Source organism: Musca domestica, unplaced genomic scaffold (assembly GCF_030504385.1).
Source record: "Musca domestica strain aabys unplaced genomic scaffold, Musca_domestica.polishedcontigs.V.1.1 5, whole genome shotgun sequence".
Classification (NCBI taxonomy): domain Eukaryota; kingdom Metazoa; phylum Arthropoda; class Insecta; order Diptera; family Muscidae; genus Musca; species Musca domestica.
The window spans coordinates 24,262,171-24,276,682 of NW_026712346.1; the positions used below are offsets into that span (position 1 = coordinate 24,262,171).

At 35.8% G+C, this 14,512-nt stretch overlaps 1 protein-coding gene across 1 annotated transcript in view; it reads left to right on the forward strand.

The window, feature by feature from the left end:
- LOC101887305 (zinc finger protein 236) overlaps positions 1–14,512 on the forward strand; it is a 176,782-nt gene that overhangs the window by 109,090 nt on the left and 53,180 nt on the right. The window contains exons 4-5 of the mRNA XM_059128056.1: positions 1,259–1,681; positions 1,755–2,075. Of these exons, the coding sequence (XP_058984039.1) occupies positions 1,259–1,681; positions 1,755–2,075 (744 nt within the window). The remainder of the gene's footprint in view (positions 1–1,258; positions 1,682–1,754; positions 2,076–14,512) is intronic.

Consider the following 14,512-nt stretch of genomic DNA (forward strand, 5'->3'; position numbering starts at 1 on the left):
AGAAATTCTTCCCAAACATTTAAGATACCTTAAATCGCTTTGCAGGTCATGATATCGATCATAACTCACGGATAAGGGTACAACCCGATTTCATATTTATATAACCATCATATGATTTAAGTTATTTTAGGGGTCTTGGCACTTTTTTCATTTTTTGGCCCTTATTTGACATTTTTTGTTTCTAAGGGGGTAGAGAACCTATTCGCATAAAATTTGAAATTTTTGGAGTAGAGCCCATATTGGTCTTGACCACATTCATCAATTGATTTGGCTAAAAAATTGTATATGTGCTACCTTGGGATAGGGAACCATCATATAGATAATTGCCCCATAGGAATTTATTTAAGTAAAGTCCCCACATTGGAGTATCCCCAAGTCCACTTTCACATCTAATGTTTGGTCAGAAATGAAAACTTTGTATTCTATTGAATTTGAAACCCCCAAGAGAATATTGGGAACGTAGATTTGGGATGTACATCTATATGAAATAAATTGTGAAAACATGAACAAATTACAAATATAAGAAAGTAGCACGGGACCGAATATTTGTTGAATCGTCATTGAATTATACTATGATGGAAAATATGGACTTTATGGGGTCTCCAACTTACAATTTAAATGGCAAATAAAATTAATTCCCATCCTACGGTAATGGGTGTAAAATAGCTATATTTTTGAGTTGGCCCCTATTTGTCATATTGGATTATAAGGGGTAGAAGAAAGTTTTCAATGTAGGTCGATGTTTCGGAGTAGTGCCCATATAAAGGTAACTCCTGATTTTACCATATTTCAAAGAATTTGGCTATAAATGTATATTTGGGGTGGAAATTTTTTACAAAAATATCAACATATATACAAATTTTAGAATTTTCTCCATGTAATAGTACCCCCTCAAGTACACGACTTAAATAAGGGTACAGGTATTTTAAAACACTTTTAATCGACCAGTACGTGAACACTTATATCAGTCATATCTGTGAATAATTATGCTTTGACAAATATGCATAATAGACAGAAACTACGGGCCGGCAACGCGGACCGGTCCAGCTAGTTTTGAATAATAATAACTCTCTTTTTTCCATTTTGATTCCCCTTCCTTTCCTTCAAATAGAGACTTGCCGCAAATAAACATGCCTAATGTAATTTGCGACTTATGAACAAACACGTAACCGAATCGTGCTTGTATTTGCTTTGAAATTCCAAAATAATTGACTGTCAAAAAATGAAGAATTTATTTATTTCTCTCCAACATACATAGCTGTGCCACTGAAAATCCTATAACAGTTATTCAGGACAAGATTAAAATTGAAACTAACTCCGATGACGAGCCATGCACTAGTGCTGAAGCAATTAAAAGAGAGAAACTTCGAAAATCTTTAGAAATTAAGAAAACAAACAAATGTCTTAATTGTCAGGAAATCTTCCAATCTAGAGATCAGTTAATAGCACACCGTGAGAAAGAGCACTCCCTTTCCGTGTGTATGGTATGTGGGGAAAAATTTGTAAATGGCCAGAAATTGGGTCAACACTTGCGAAAATGTAAACCCAAAATTCTTGGTAATCGTGAAACATCAGACTCGAATGCTGGAACAAAAGGAGACGTGGAAATGACAAGTCAAGAAGCGAAAGTGACACCTGAACATGGAGATGTATTGCGGAAATGCGATCTATGCGAATTTGTGTAAGTCAAAACAATTAAAATGAGACTTTATTCTTTTTATCATACATACATATATATATATATATCTATTTAGCTCGCCTTATGAGTCGGAAATCATCTTTCATAACCTATATCACACCAACGTGTCCATGGCAACACAAGATCAAATAAAATGTCCTCTGTGTGAGAAAACATTTCGGAAACAGTCATTACGTTGTCATTTGCGCCGTCACACAAATGAGAAGATATTCGAATGCACCCTATGTGGGCTCAAGTACGCCAGAAAATATAATCTAAAAGATCACATAGATAGAGTCCATGGCACAGTGAATAAGCTGGAGATGGGTGTTGTGAATCAAAACATACAAAAGAAAGATTTTCAATGTGACTCGTGTGAGAAGGTCTTTAAAAGCAAGTAAGTATAAAACTTGTATCATTTAATATTGAAATAATAGGACTAACCACTTTCTATGAGAACTAATTATGTGTGGCACATAAAGGTAGGTGTGATATTAAATTCCAACTTACTCCCGCTGGGACGAAGTCTGTCGTCAACCGTTGCCGAATCCACCCCTTACATAGGTTGGTTGGTAGGAGGTCAGCATAGATTTCAGTAGCTCTTTAATTAAACTCTTCAAATAATTATACTATCGAACTATCTCATTCGAGAACTTTATAAGTCATATGTGGAGGCTACACCATAGTATGGAAGTGTACTATTTCAAGCCAATATGTGGCCAGCTATTGCGCGCTATAACTCTTGAGTGGTGTACCCATTTTAATCCACACTTGGCACTTTTTATAATTTTTATTAAAGTTCGAAGCTGGTGTATCCGATTTGGCTAAAGTAAGGAAATATCGGCCCTTTTTGTATGTACAATTTACAAATACTTTGCAGTATAGGATAAAACCGTATTTTCACATATGATTCGTATGATTCGATCACATGTTTCGTATTATATACAAGGTGGCGCAAAAGTTAACTTCCTATGTTTTTGGTCTGTAATGAAAAACAAAACAGTAATGAAAGTCTTAAAGACGGGCGGACATACTTGTTTCTAGACCCAATTTGGTCGTAAGTGCCAAATTCCATCCCATTTAGAATTTAGCAAAGGTATTTCTGAGCTGTATTTGATATATATCCCCAAATATCTTTGTTACAGAGTGGATATTACGGCTGCGGATGATAAAAATAACAAATCGGATGAACAATACATATGGGAGCTATAGCTATATCTGAACCGATTTCGATCAAATTTGGCATGCTTATTTTCAGGCCTAATATGGTCGTATGTGCAAAATACCATAATATGGTCGTATGTGCAAAAACTATTACACATTTGGTGCACTATTAAAGGCAAATCGGACGAAAATTTATGTGGGCGCTAATCTTTGGTTGGTGTGGGTTGGTTCTTGTGTCAAACGAATTACTTGTGCCAACGAATTACTTATACAATGCGACCTGTACTTTGTTTACAAAAATACATGGACAGACGGACGGACGGACATGCATAAATCGACTCAGAATGTTGTTCTATGCAGATCATCAAAAGGAACTATGAGTCTATCTCGTTTCCTTTTGCCTGTTACAAAGAAATACACAAAGATATAATACCCTGACCATCTTGTAGTGTATTATATAAAACTTTGATTCTTCCTGTGGATTATTTTTATTTTGGTCTTTTAGTTGTTTTTTTTTTACATCAAGTCGAGAATATGATGTCTTTGAGCCCTTTTTATGGTATATGGCCATGACTTCCGCCGATAGGTCCTTACATTCTTGAGGAATATTGTCTTTAAGAGCCGAAAGAGTCTGAGGCTTGTTGACATAAACCCGCGACATCAAAAAGCCACACAAGAAGAAATCTGGAGCGGTCAATCTGGCGATATTACTGGGCAGTGCAATGTTTTCCAATCCTAACTCATGACTTTGGAGCAAAAAGAAGTCGTTGATCATTGCTTTGTAGCCCTCACGATTTACAGCAACCGTTTGGCCCGCGACGTCTTCGAGAAAAAAACCGATGACTCCTCCAGCGAAAACAGCACAACATACAGTGACTTTGAGCGGGTGACTAAAAGTCATGTGTTTTTGAAATCTACGTCGAAAATAACATACTTAGAGGGAACAAGTTCACCCTCTTCTACTTTTTTTTTTTGATTAACATTCCTTGGAATCCTTGAAATTTAGGCATATACTGTATTCTGCAATATTACTGATTACAAAAATGTTAAAAACTATATTTAAACGGGTATATTTAAATATTAAAACCATATTTTGGCTTGCGAGTTTAGGTAAAATGCATCCACAAAATATCATGATGGATGGATGAAGTCGAAGAAAAATAGTAAATAAAGGTCAAAGTCCTGGCGGGGCAGACTTTATGATACCCTACCCAACTAAGCATAGTTAGTAGAGCTACTCGTAAGAAATAAACGTCTACATAGAGAATTTATTTGAAGCAGATCAATTTATGTGAAGCAGATAATAAAATTATCATCAATTTTGATATATAAAAAAACCTTGTTTATTCTGAACAAATTTAGAAGTTTTTTCCCGAATTATTAAAATTACGCTATGCAACAAACGAGAAATTATAAGTGAATTTTACTGTATTCTGTCTGTAAATAAAACCCCCAAAACAGACCAAACGTTAGAGCCCTTTACATAGACTTAACCGTACACGAATGGACCCAAGATGTAACATAGAGCTTTGGAATTGTATAAAGAGCTTTAGATTAGTTCAAGAAAGATTGCTTTAAAAATGGGTCATGTTGGCCGATTTTTGGTACAGCCCTTATTTTGAGCCAATTTCTAAGTCCCATTTCAAATATTAATTCTCCTTATTGTAATTTCGAGGGTTTTGGCTGATATTTAGTATTTAAGTTTCTTCGTGGGTAGAAAACCTTCCGTGGGTAGAAAACCCTACGCTATAGACTCTCTATAACGGCACCTCTTAAGACCACGTTCCCTGCCAATAGGGTGTGACAAATTCTAAACAAACAAAGTGTATGAATTAAGGGGGAAATATACCCAAGACCCTCGCTAGAACCTAAATCAGGTGAAACCTATATATGAGCCTACATATATCATTTATTGCGAAGTTCTACGCGCTGAAAAAAGTTTGTTCTGAGAACTCAAAACTCTTTTCGGGAGGTTTGATCCACAAACCAAATACTTACAAATCCAATTGAAATTTCCTCCACACCCCAAATTGGCTGTGATATTTTCCAGGAATTTTGTGCAATTTTGGAAAATGTAATAAATTATTCGAAAATAATTTTTTATTTACCAAAATTAATGTTTTTTTATAATGCATGTTAAATGTAAACATTTTTGTTCAGAAACATTTATTTGGCAAAGAATGAAATATTAAGGAACATTTTGACTCAGTTCGGAAACGTGAAAAATTAACAGTTAACAAGGAAACAAAGGCTATAGTCGTGCGGAGTCGACAATGAGATACCCTACTACAAAATGTTAGAAGCCCCCTTTTGCCCAAATTCATTTTGGAAGATTTCGCTTTTGAAATTATGTCACGGAGCACTGCCGAGATATTACCCTTACCATAAATATAATCCAATGGTCATCCAAAATGCCAAAATTCTCCCCTGTCCTTGACTCTCTTCCTAGGCATGTCGATTGGCTTCAATTGTGTGATCAGTATTTTTTTCTGTTTTTGGTTCATTTGAACCCGCTAAATATTTTGCGATCATCTCCAAAAGAGAGATGCCCCTCTGTATCTCCATATTGAGACTCATCTGTATGATTTGCTTGCCTACGATATTTGGCTATATTCGTCGACGACATCAGCATAAAAAATCCAGAAGTTCGCGTTTTGTGTATTTCGGATATAATTCTGGTATTCTTTCACACAAAAGTAGTGGTCCATTCTACTTGCTGTCCTAAACTCAAACTTCATGCGAGATTTCGTGTCCTTTGGTTTCTATTTGTGACCTTAATAACGGCTGAAAAATCAGGAACAGTTTTAGTTGTTGGTCCATTTCAACCCCTAAATATATTGTGGACATCTTTGAAAACAATATGCCTAGCCCTTCTGAGCCTAACCCTAACCTTGTGAAAATTTTCGTGAGGATCGGACGATAATTGCGATAATAGGACGATAATCTGCATATAATAACCCCAACCTGTGTTGTAAGGTGAAAAAATATTACAAATTGTACACTTCGATATTATAAGTCAAAATAAAAAAATCGCATGCGATAAAAAATATGAAAAAATACAAAAATGTCACAAAATACTACAAAATCAATATTAAAATCATTATTGCCATCTTTTTATGCGATTTTTTTAGATTTCATACTTTTATGCCAAGAGGGCATTTGAATTGACAAAATTCGTCAAAGTCGGTCCAGCCATTCTTGAGATATAAGCATTCTAGCTAACATTCCCTTCCACATTGTATATATTTCGATATATATATATCCGATATATTTACTATCGGCGTCTACGTAACGGTCAGAATTGACCTGTTCGTCTATTTGTGATTTCGTCGGGATTAAACATTTCGCGGTTCAGTGGAAAAGTTGACTTTTATTTGACACAAATGTTATTGTCTATTTCACCCACTAAATATTACCCGCTTAACATCTTCTGCCTATCCCTAAGCTCCAGCGCCATGCTAACTTCCGCTTCGATTGGTCTATAATTGCGACCTGTAGAGCAACTGCGAAATCAGGAAATTTTGGTCCATTTCAACTCCTAAATATTATGTGATCATCTCTAAAAGCAATAGGGTTATATTCTGGCCCTAGCCCCACCTCCATTCTAAATATCGTGAAGATCGGGCAATATTTGCGACCTGTAGAGTGATTACAAATTAACATGGACAGACGGACGGACGGACATACATAGCTAGATCGACTCAGCTCGGCGAGATAGGAAGATCCATATATATTTTCCTTTGTTGGAAACCAATACTTCGATTTGTTACATAATTGTGGGTCCAATAAAACATATAACACCCCCAACATATAGTGTTGTATAAAAACGTAAATACAAACAAATTTTAATTTGAAATGTGTTGTAGAATATTTTTATATGGAGAATTTTCATCTAAAACCAATTTATATGGTACTTTCAACTCAAAAAAAAAAAAAAAAAAAAAAAACATTCAAAAAGGAGGAAATATGTTCGCGTTTTTTGACAATTTTTGGATAATATTTTGACCGTTTAAAGGGAGTTTTGAGATTCCACGAATATGTCATAAACAATGAGTTCTTAATATTAATATTTTTATTAAAAAATACCATTCATAGTATTTTAAGTATATGGTAAAAATTAAGCTAACAAAATCTCAAAGCAAGCATAATATCCACTAATGACCATCGCCCCCGGTAATCATGTCATGTTTTCCTTAAGCTGCATTTCATTTGCCTAGCAATAAACAAGCGAATAAATAACGAAACAAAACACCATCCACTATTCAGAAAAAAAGTGACGAGAATACTGGCTAATTTTTGCATTGCCACTGTTGCATTCGTCCTGCAATAGCAGCAGGACGTTTGCAGGAATCTTAGAATGACCAGAAATGCTTTGGCGAAGATTGCATTTTTAATGGCCGCAAGCGTGATTTAGTGAATGCATTGCATACTTTTAGGTTTCACTCGAACAAGAACTGAGTTGCATATGTGCTTGGGGTTATGGGAGACAATATTTGGTTGGTGAGAGAAAATAAAACCACTAACGAATTGGACGAGGCGAAAATAAGAAAACGCTGTTGGTGATGTGGGATATTGCAACAGTTACATAATCCATGTGTGAAAATTAAAATACATACTCAGTGGATTGTTGAATGGCGGTGGAATGTTGTTTAAAAAAAAAAAAAAACAACAACAACAACAACTTAATGAGTTATTTTTTAGTTAATTTGTCCGCAATCTTTACAGTTTGTTTCTTTTTTATCTTCTTGTTATTTCTTTGTTAAAAGCATTTCCTTTTTCTTCTTATTTATTCGTTTTATTTGGGATTTTAATGAGTCTAAAAAAGAGGATGCAGTAGGTATGGGGATGGGTTTTGGTTATTTTAGGAATTTTTTAATCTAAGTGTAATGAAAATGTCCTTTCACACACACCCCCCAAAGTTACATGTTGGGTACATAGTTCGCGGTTGGATTGTTCTGAAGAAAATAGATTTCCTCTAGTCATTTTATTTTGTCAAACAAATTGTTTTGCATTGAATTGCTTTTATTTTTTCTTCTTCTGGTTGAATGTCCTTTATTACGGATTTGATTAAAAACAAATGAAAAAATTGCTAGTAAACATAATATTGTCTAACTGGAAAGTGCCACAACAAATTATAAAAATGCTACTGTAATAATAGAATTAGTATAGGGTAAGATCAAAAAAAAAACTGCAACAAACATAATTTTCACATTTTTTATACCCTACAACACTATGTGTTGGGGGTATTATAAGTTTGATTGGGCCATAAATTATGTAACACGAACTATTGGTTTCCCACATAGGAAAGTATATATGGATCTTCCTAGCTCACCGAGCTGAGTCGATTTAGCTATGTACGTCCGTCCGTCTGTCCATGTTAATTTGTAATCAAGCTACAGGTCGCAATTATGGCCCGTTTCTCACGAAATTGAAAATGGATTAGGGTCAGAATAGAACCCTATTGTTTTTGGAGATGATCGCAATATATTTAGGGGTTGAAATAAACCAAAAACTGAAAAAAGACTTGATTTTGCAGTTGATCTACAGGCCACAATTATAGACGAATCGGCCGGAATTTTGCATGGAGTTAGAGTTTAGGACTGGGATGGTCATCGGACCACATTAAGCGGATAAAATAGACCATAACATTTTTGTAAAAAATGCGAAATTTTCCACTAAACCGCAAATATTTTTTATCCTGGCGAAATTACAAATACACGAAAATGTCACTTCTGACCGTTACATTGATGCTCATACTCAAAATCTCGCATATATAGCAAAATATATACAATCTCATATATCAAAGAATGGAATGTTAGTTAGTTCGCTGATAAGTCAAGAACCGCTGCACTGATTTTCACAATTCTCATCAATTCGGAATGGTCTCTTGCCAAAAAATGATGACATCAAAGAAAATAACATAAAAATATGCTAATAAAAAAGTGAATATTTTTTTACGATTTTTGTCATATTTTTTATCGCATGCGATTTTTATACCCTACAACACTATGTGTTGGGGGTATTATAAGTTTGATTGGGCAAAAAATTATGTAACACCTCGAAATATTGGTTTCCCACATAGGAAAGTATATATGCATCTTCCTATCTTGCCGAGCTGAGTTGATCTAGCTATGTATGTCCGTCCGTCTGTCCATGTTAATTTGTAATCACTCTACAGGTCGCAATTATAGCCCAATCCTCACGAAATTGAAAATGGAGGTGGGGTTAGGGCCAGAATAGAACCCTATTCTTTTTGGAGATGATCGCATAATATTTAGGGGTTCAAATGGATCAAAAACTGAAAAATTTCCTGATTTTGCAGTTGCTCTACAGGTCGCAATTATAGACCAATCGAAGCGGGAGTTAGCAAAGCGCTAGGGCTTGGGGCTGGGCAGAAGCCTTCCAATTTTGATGGTCATCGTGTAATATTTAGAGGGTGAAATAGACCATAACATTTGTATTAAGTAAAAGTCAAATTTCCACAAAACCGCGAATATTTTTAATTCCATCGAAATCACAAATAGACGAAATGGTCAATTCTGACCATTATATAGATGTCAATTGTAAATATATCGGATATATATAGCGAAATATATATAATGTGTATATATAAATGAAGGGAATGTTAGCTATAATGCTTATATCGCAAGAATGGCTGGACCGATTTTGACAAATGTTGTGATTTCAGAATGCTCTCTTGGCATAAAAGTATAAAATCTAAAAAAAGAGATGTCAATAATGATGTTAATTTAGATTTTGTAGTATTTTATGGCATATTTTTATTTTTTTCATATTCTTTATCGCATGCGATTTTTTCATTTTGACTTATAATATTGAAGTGTATATTTTGTAAAATGTTTTCAACTTACAACACAGGTTGGGGGTATGATATAAAGTTTGCAATTATCGTCCGATCCTCGTGAAAAGTGTAGGGTTAGGCTCAGAAGGGCTAGGCCCATTGTTTTCAAAAATGTCCGCAATATATTTAGAAGTTGAAATGGACCAACAACTAAAAATGTTTCTGATTTTGCAGCCGTTATAAAGGTTATAAATAGGACACGAAATCTCGCATGAAGTTAGTGTTTAGGACAGCGGGTAGAATGGACCACTATTTTTGTCTGAAAAATACCAACATTTGGAGATGATCGCAAAATATTAGGCGTTCAAATAAACCCAAAAAAGTAAAGAATTCCTGATCACACAATTGAAGCCATTCGACACGCCTGAGAAAAGTGTTAAGGACAGGGAAGGATTCTAGCATTTTGGATGACCAATAGAATATATTTAGCTGTAAAATGGACCACAAAAACTAACAGCACGACGGAGTGCGTAAATATTGGGCAAATGTCCCTGGTCAAAATGCTAAGGGTAATATCTGGGCAGGGATTCCAACATATTGTGGTCGGCCCCGCACGACTATAGCCTTTTATAGCCTTTTTTTTTAATTTTATTGAATGAAAACTAAAAATGTCGGAAAAAGTATCTACTTTTTTGAATAAGTTTAGATTTGTTCAAATTGGTCACCTTTGGCACGTATTATGGCCTTCAAACGGCCAATGAAACCGTCACACGCTGCCCGAATGTTGCTCTGCGGTATTTTGGCCCATTCCCGGCGAAACGCTTGCTTGAGGTGATCTACACTTTGGTATTTTTTAGTGCCAACCTTGCTTTCCAAAATTCTCCAGACACAATAGTCTAACGTATTGGTATCCGGAGATTTTGGTGGCCATTGTGCGCTGGAAATGAAGAGAGGGTCCTCATTTTGCAACCATTCTTTGGTGGCGCGTGCTGAGCGCGATGGTGTTGAGTCCTATTGGAATGTCCAAGGTCTGCGGCCAATATATTTGCGTGTCCAAGGCTTTAATACACCCTCCAGAATATTTTCGCTATAATATTCGGCATTTATTCCGATGCCACAGTCGATTAATACGAGCGGAGATACCATTGGAATTTCAATGGCTTTATTCCGAGCTCATTTTTCAATATTTGTTTAGCTCACGAGCCATTTTTCGGCCACTGCGACGCGGTTTTCAATCTAGTCGCTTCTTTGCTTTTCGAACCATATCTGCTGATGTTGCTGTTTTCTTCCGTCCACTTCCTTGACGCCGAGCTACGCTACCAGTATCACGCTTTCGAGCGATGGTACGAGACACAAAAGATTTATTCACATTTAAATGATGGAGTGCTCTAACGATAACCATTTGTGGTTTTCCAGCCAAATATGTAGAAATCACACTATCACGCTTGAATTCCATGACGTAGAACTTTTTTTCTGAACAATTCTCACTAAAATGCTTTTGTATGCTTGTAATCAATATAATGAGCTGTCATTGGAATAATTTTAACAGCTGTCGGACGAGTGGCTTTGTTTCAGTGTTGTTACCATTCCGAGTTGTTATGCTGCTTCCTTTCGCAAAACGTGGACCAATATCAAACACCATAAATTCGCTATTATTGCAAACTAGAAAACACTGCCTAAAAAATCTAACTCTCCCACATATTCACAGGCGGATGTGGGTGAGTCGACTTTGAAGTTTTTACTGATCGCAATGAATTATTTACTGGGGACTTCATACAATATTTTGTTACAAGGCGGAATAACAAAATCAATTAAACAACAGCATTGACAATGCCTTAACACAATATTTCCACACAAGTATACGTATTGTTATCCGCAATGATCCCAATACAAATATATTCTGATGGGTATGTTGTACAACTTTTAATTTAAAGCAAAACATGTACGCATCATTAAGACTCAGCTGACCCAAACTGAATTAACTGAAAATCAAAATATTCTTGGCAATAGTGCAAGACAATCATCATCATAGATTTGTTGGTGGACATCATACGAAGTGCTGACAAACATAGCTGCCGATGATGTGAACAGTGGACATAAAGAATAATCACCGTCTATCGGCGGCAACAAGGTTTAAATATTTCGACAAGTGGATATTGAAAAGTATTTTTCATACTTTCTGCCTGGATGTACTCCATCCACACTATGGAATGGAAAAAGTTATCAAATCGAAGTGAGGCTCCTCTCTTCTCACAAATATTATTGCCAAGTTGTATTCTACAATAATGGAATCCAATAATTTTATTTCCATCCTAAAAAGAGAAAGACCGCACAAACATACATATACCAATCCATAGATTTTGCAATGGAAATATTTTTTTGCTATAAATTCCATTTTTTCTTGGATTTTTGATCGCAGTTGCTTGCAACCTATGGAGATAGAAGCGCATCATAACCATTCAATAGACATACACATACATACATGTCTAGGGCAATTTCTCAAAACCATAAAATAAATGAAGACGAAAACTTACTACCATCACAATGACCGACCATAACCATCTCCAGAGGGCCAGATTATGCAGCCACGGTTTCTAGACTGATAGCCGCATCAATGTCCCACAGAAGGACGTTCGAGAAAATGTGTTTTTGAAGCATTCAATTCATTTCCCCACAGAACGGAGACGAAACACGACGACGACGACAACGACGAATGGTTTGAATGCAACAAAACGATAAAAACGAAGACTGCGAAATCCGAACCAGAAAGAAATCAAGTTGAATTAAATTGAGTCTCAAGTGATGACTAGAGTTGTGTTTGAATGAAGAAAATAAAGAAAGACACATACACATACATACACACAACTGCAATAAAAATAATAAAATAAAATTCTTGTAAAAAAGAAGTGAAAACAGCAAAATGTTAAAATAAACTAAAATAATGTGTTTTTATATGCAAGAGAGAATCATTAAAACGAATTGCTTAAACAACCAGCAACGATACTAAGAGAATTTGTGGAGAAAAAAGGACACCTTGACGGCAGTCACATTGCGCTACATGTCTAATGCAATCGTACAAATTTGGAGGGATTTTCTCATTGACTGACCGATTTTTAACTTAAAAATATCTTAATGAGAAATGTTATTATTTATTACGTTGCTAAATAAAAGGATATGTTGTTGAGCAAAATAATATGTCTATCAAAAAAGGATGATTAATGGAAAGTATTTTTCGATCACCGTAGGATATTTTTCCAAATAGTTTCATGCCTACCATAGCGCGTTCTATTATGACGAATTGATCGATATTTGGTAAAAGTAACATTCTCAGCAAAAAAAACTCCCTCTCCAATTTATGCGTTCTTGGAATCTGTATTAAAAAGTTCTAAGTAGTTTTTTATAAACATATTTTTTAAGTTTGAATGTGGAACACACTGTTAACACAATTGAGAAATATTGTGAATAACATGGAACAAATACAAGAAAATTGTTCTGATTTTAAGATCATCAATTCTTAATTTTTAACTTAAACAATAATGTTATGATTTTTGAAACCAAATTTGAATTTTTTATTATTAAAAAATATATATTTTATCAAGTTAAAATCCTGCGAATTTTGCAACCTTAAATGTACTTGTCGAAAATAGCATCAAATTCTAGAACAAGTTTAGATTTGTTCGAATTGGTCACCTTTGGCACGAAGTATAGCCAATGAAACCGCCACATGCTGCCCAAATGTTGCTCTGCGGTATTTTGGCCCATTCCCGGCGAAGCGCTTGCTTGAGGTGATCGACACTTTGGCATTTTTAGAGCCAGCCTTGCATTCCAAAACACTTCAGACACAATAGTCCAACGGATTAGCATCCGGAGATTATGGTGGGCATTGTGCGCTGGAAATGAAGCGAGGAACCTCATTTTGTAACCATTCTTGGGTGGCGCGTGCTAAGTCCTAAGGTCTGCGGCCAAAATGTTTGCCTGCCCAAGGCTTTAATACACCCTCCAGAATATTTTAGCGACAATATTCGGCATTTATTCTGATACCACGGTCGATAAATACGAGCAGAGAGCGACCATCGGCTTTTATGGCGGCCCACACCATCACCATGGCCGGCGCTTGAGTTCTGGTGGCCAACCGAAGATGCCCATTTTCAGCTGACCTCTTTGGCAAGTAAACACGATCATTTTGTTTGTTTACAAACTGCTGGACAACGATTGTTTTCTCAACGGAGAAAGCCAAATTCGACAGTTCACCACTTTAGGCCAAGCGAAGCAACTCTTTAGCTCTTTTGAGGCTACTTTCATTCTGTTGCGGTATAATTTCTTGCACTTTTTGGAATTTCAATGGCTTTACCCTGAGCTCATTTTTCAATATTTGCCGAATAGAATATTGCGATATGCGGTATTCAGCTCACGAGCCATTTTTCGGACTCTGCGAGGCGGGTTTCGATCAGGTCGCTTCTTTACTTTTCGAACCATTTCTGCTGATGTTGCTGTTTTTTTTCGTCCACTTCCTTGACGTCGGGCTACGCTACCAGTATCACGGTAGCGAGCGATGTTACTAGACACAAAAGATTTATTCACATTTAAATGCTGGAGTGCTCTAACGATAGCCACTTGTGGTTTTCCAGCCAAATATAAAGAAATCACGCTTGAATTCCATCACGAATAACTTTTTTCTGGAAAATTCTCACCAAAATGCTTTTGTACGCTTGTCACTGATATAATTTTAACAGCTGTTGGACGAGTGGCTTAGAAATGACAGCAGTCTGAAATTGGTTGCAGTTTTCCATCTCACCATATGTATAAAAAACAAGCCAGTTGAAGCAACGCATGTTTGGTTTAAAAAACGCATCTGCGTAGTTCAATTCTGG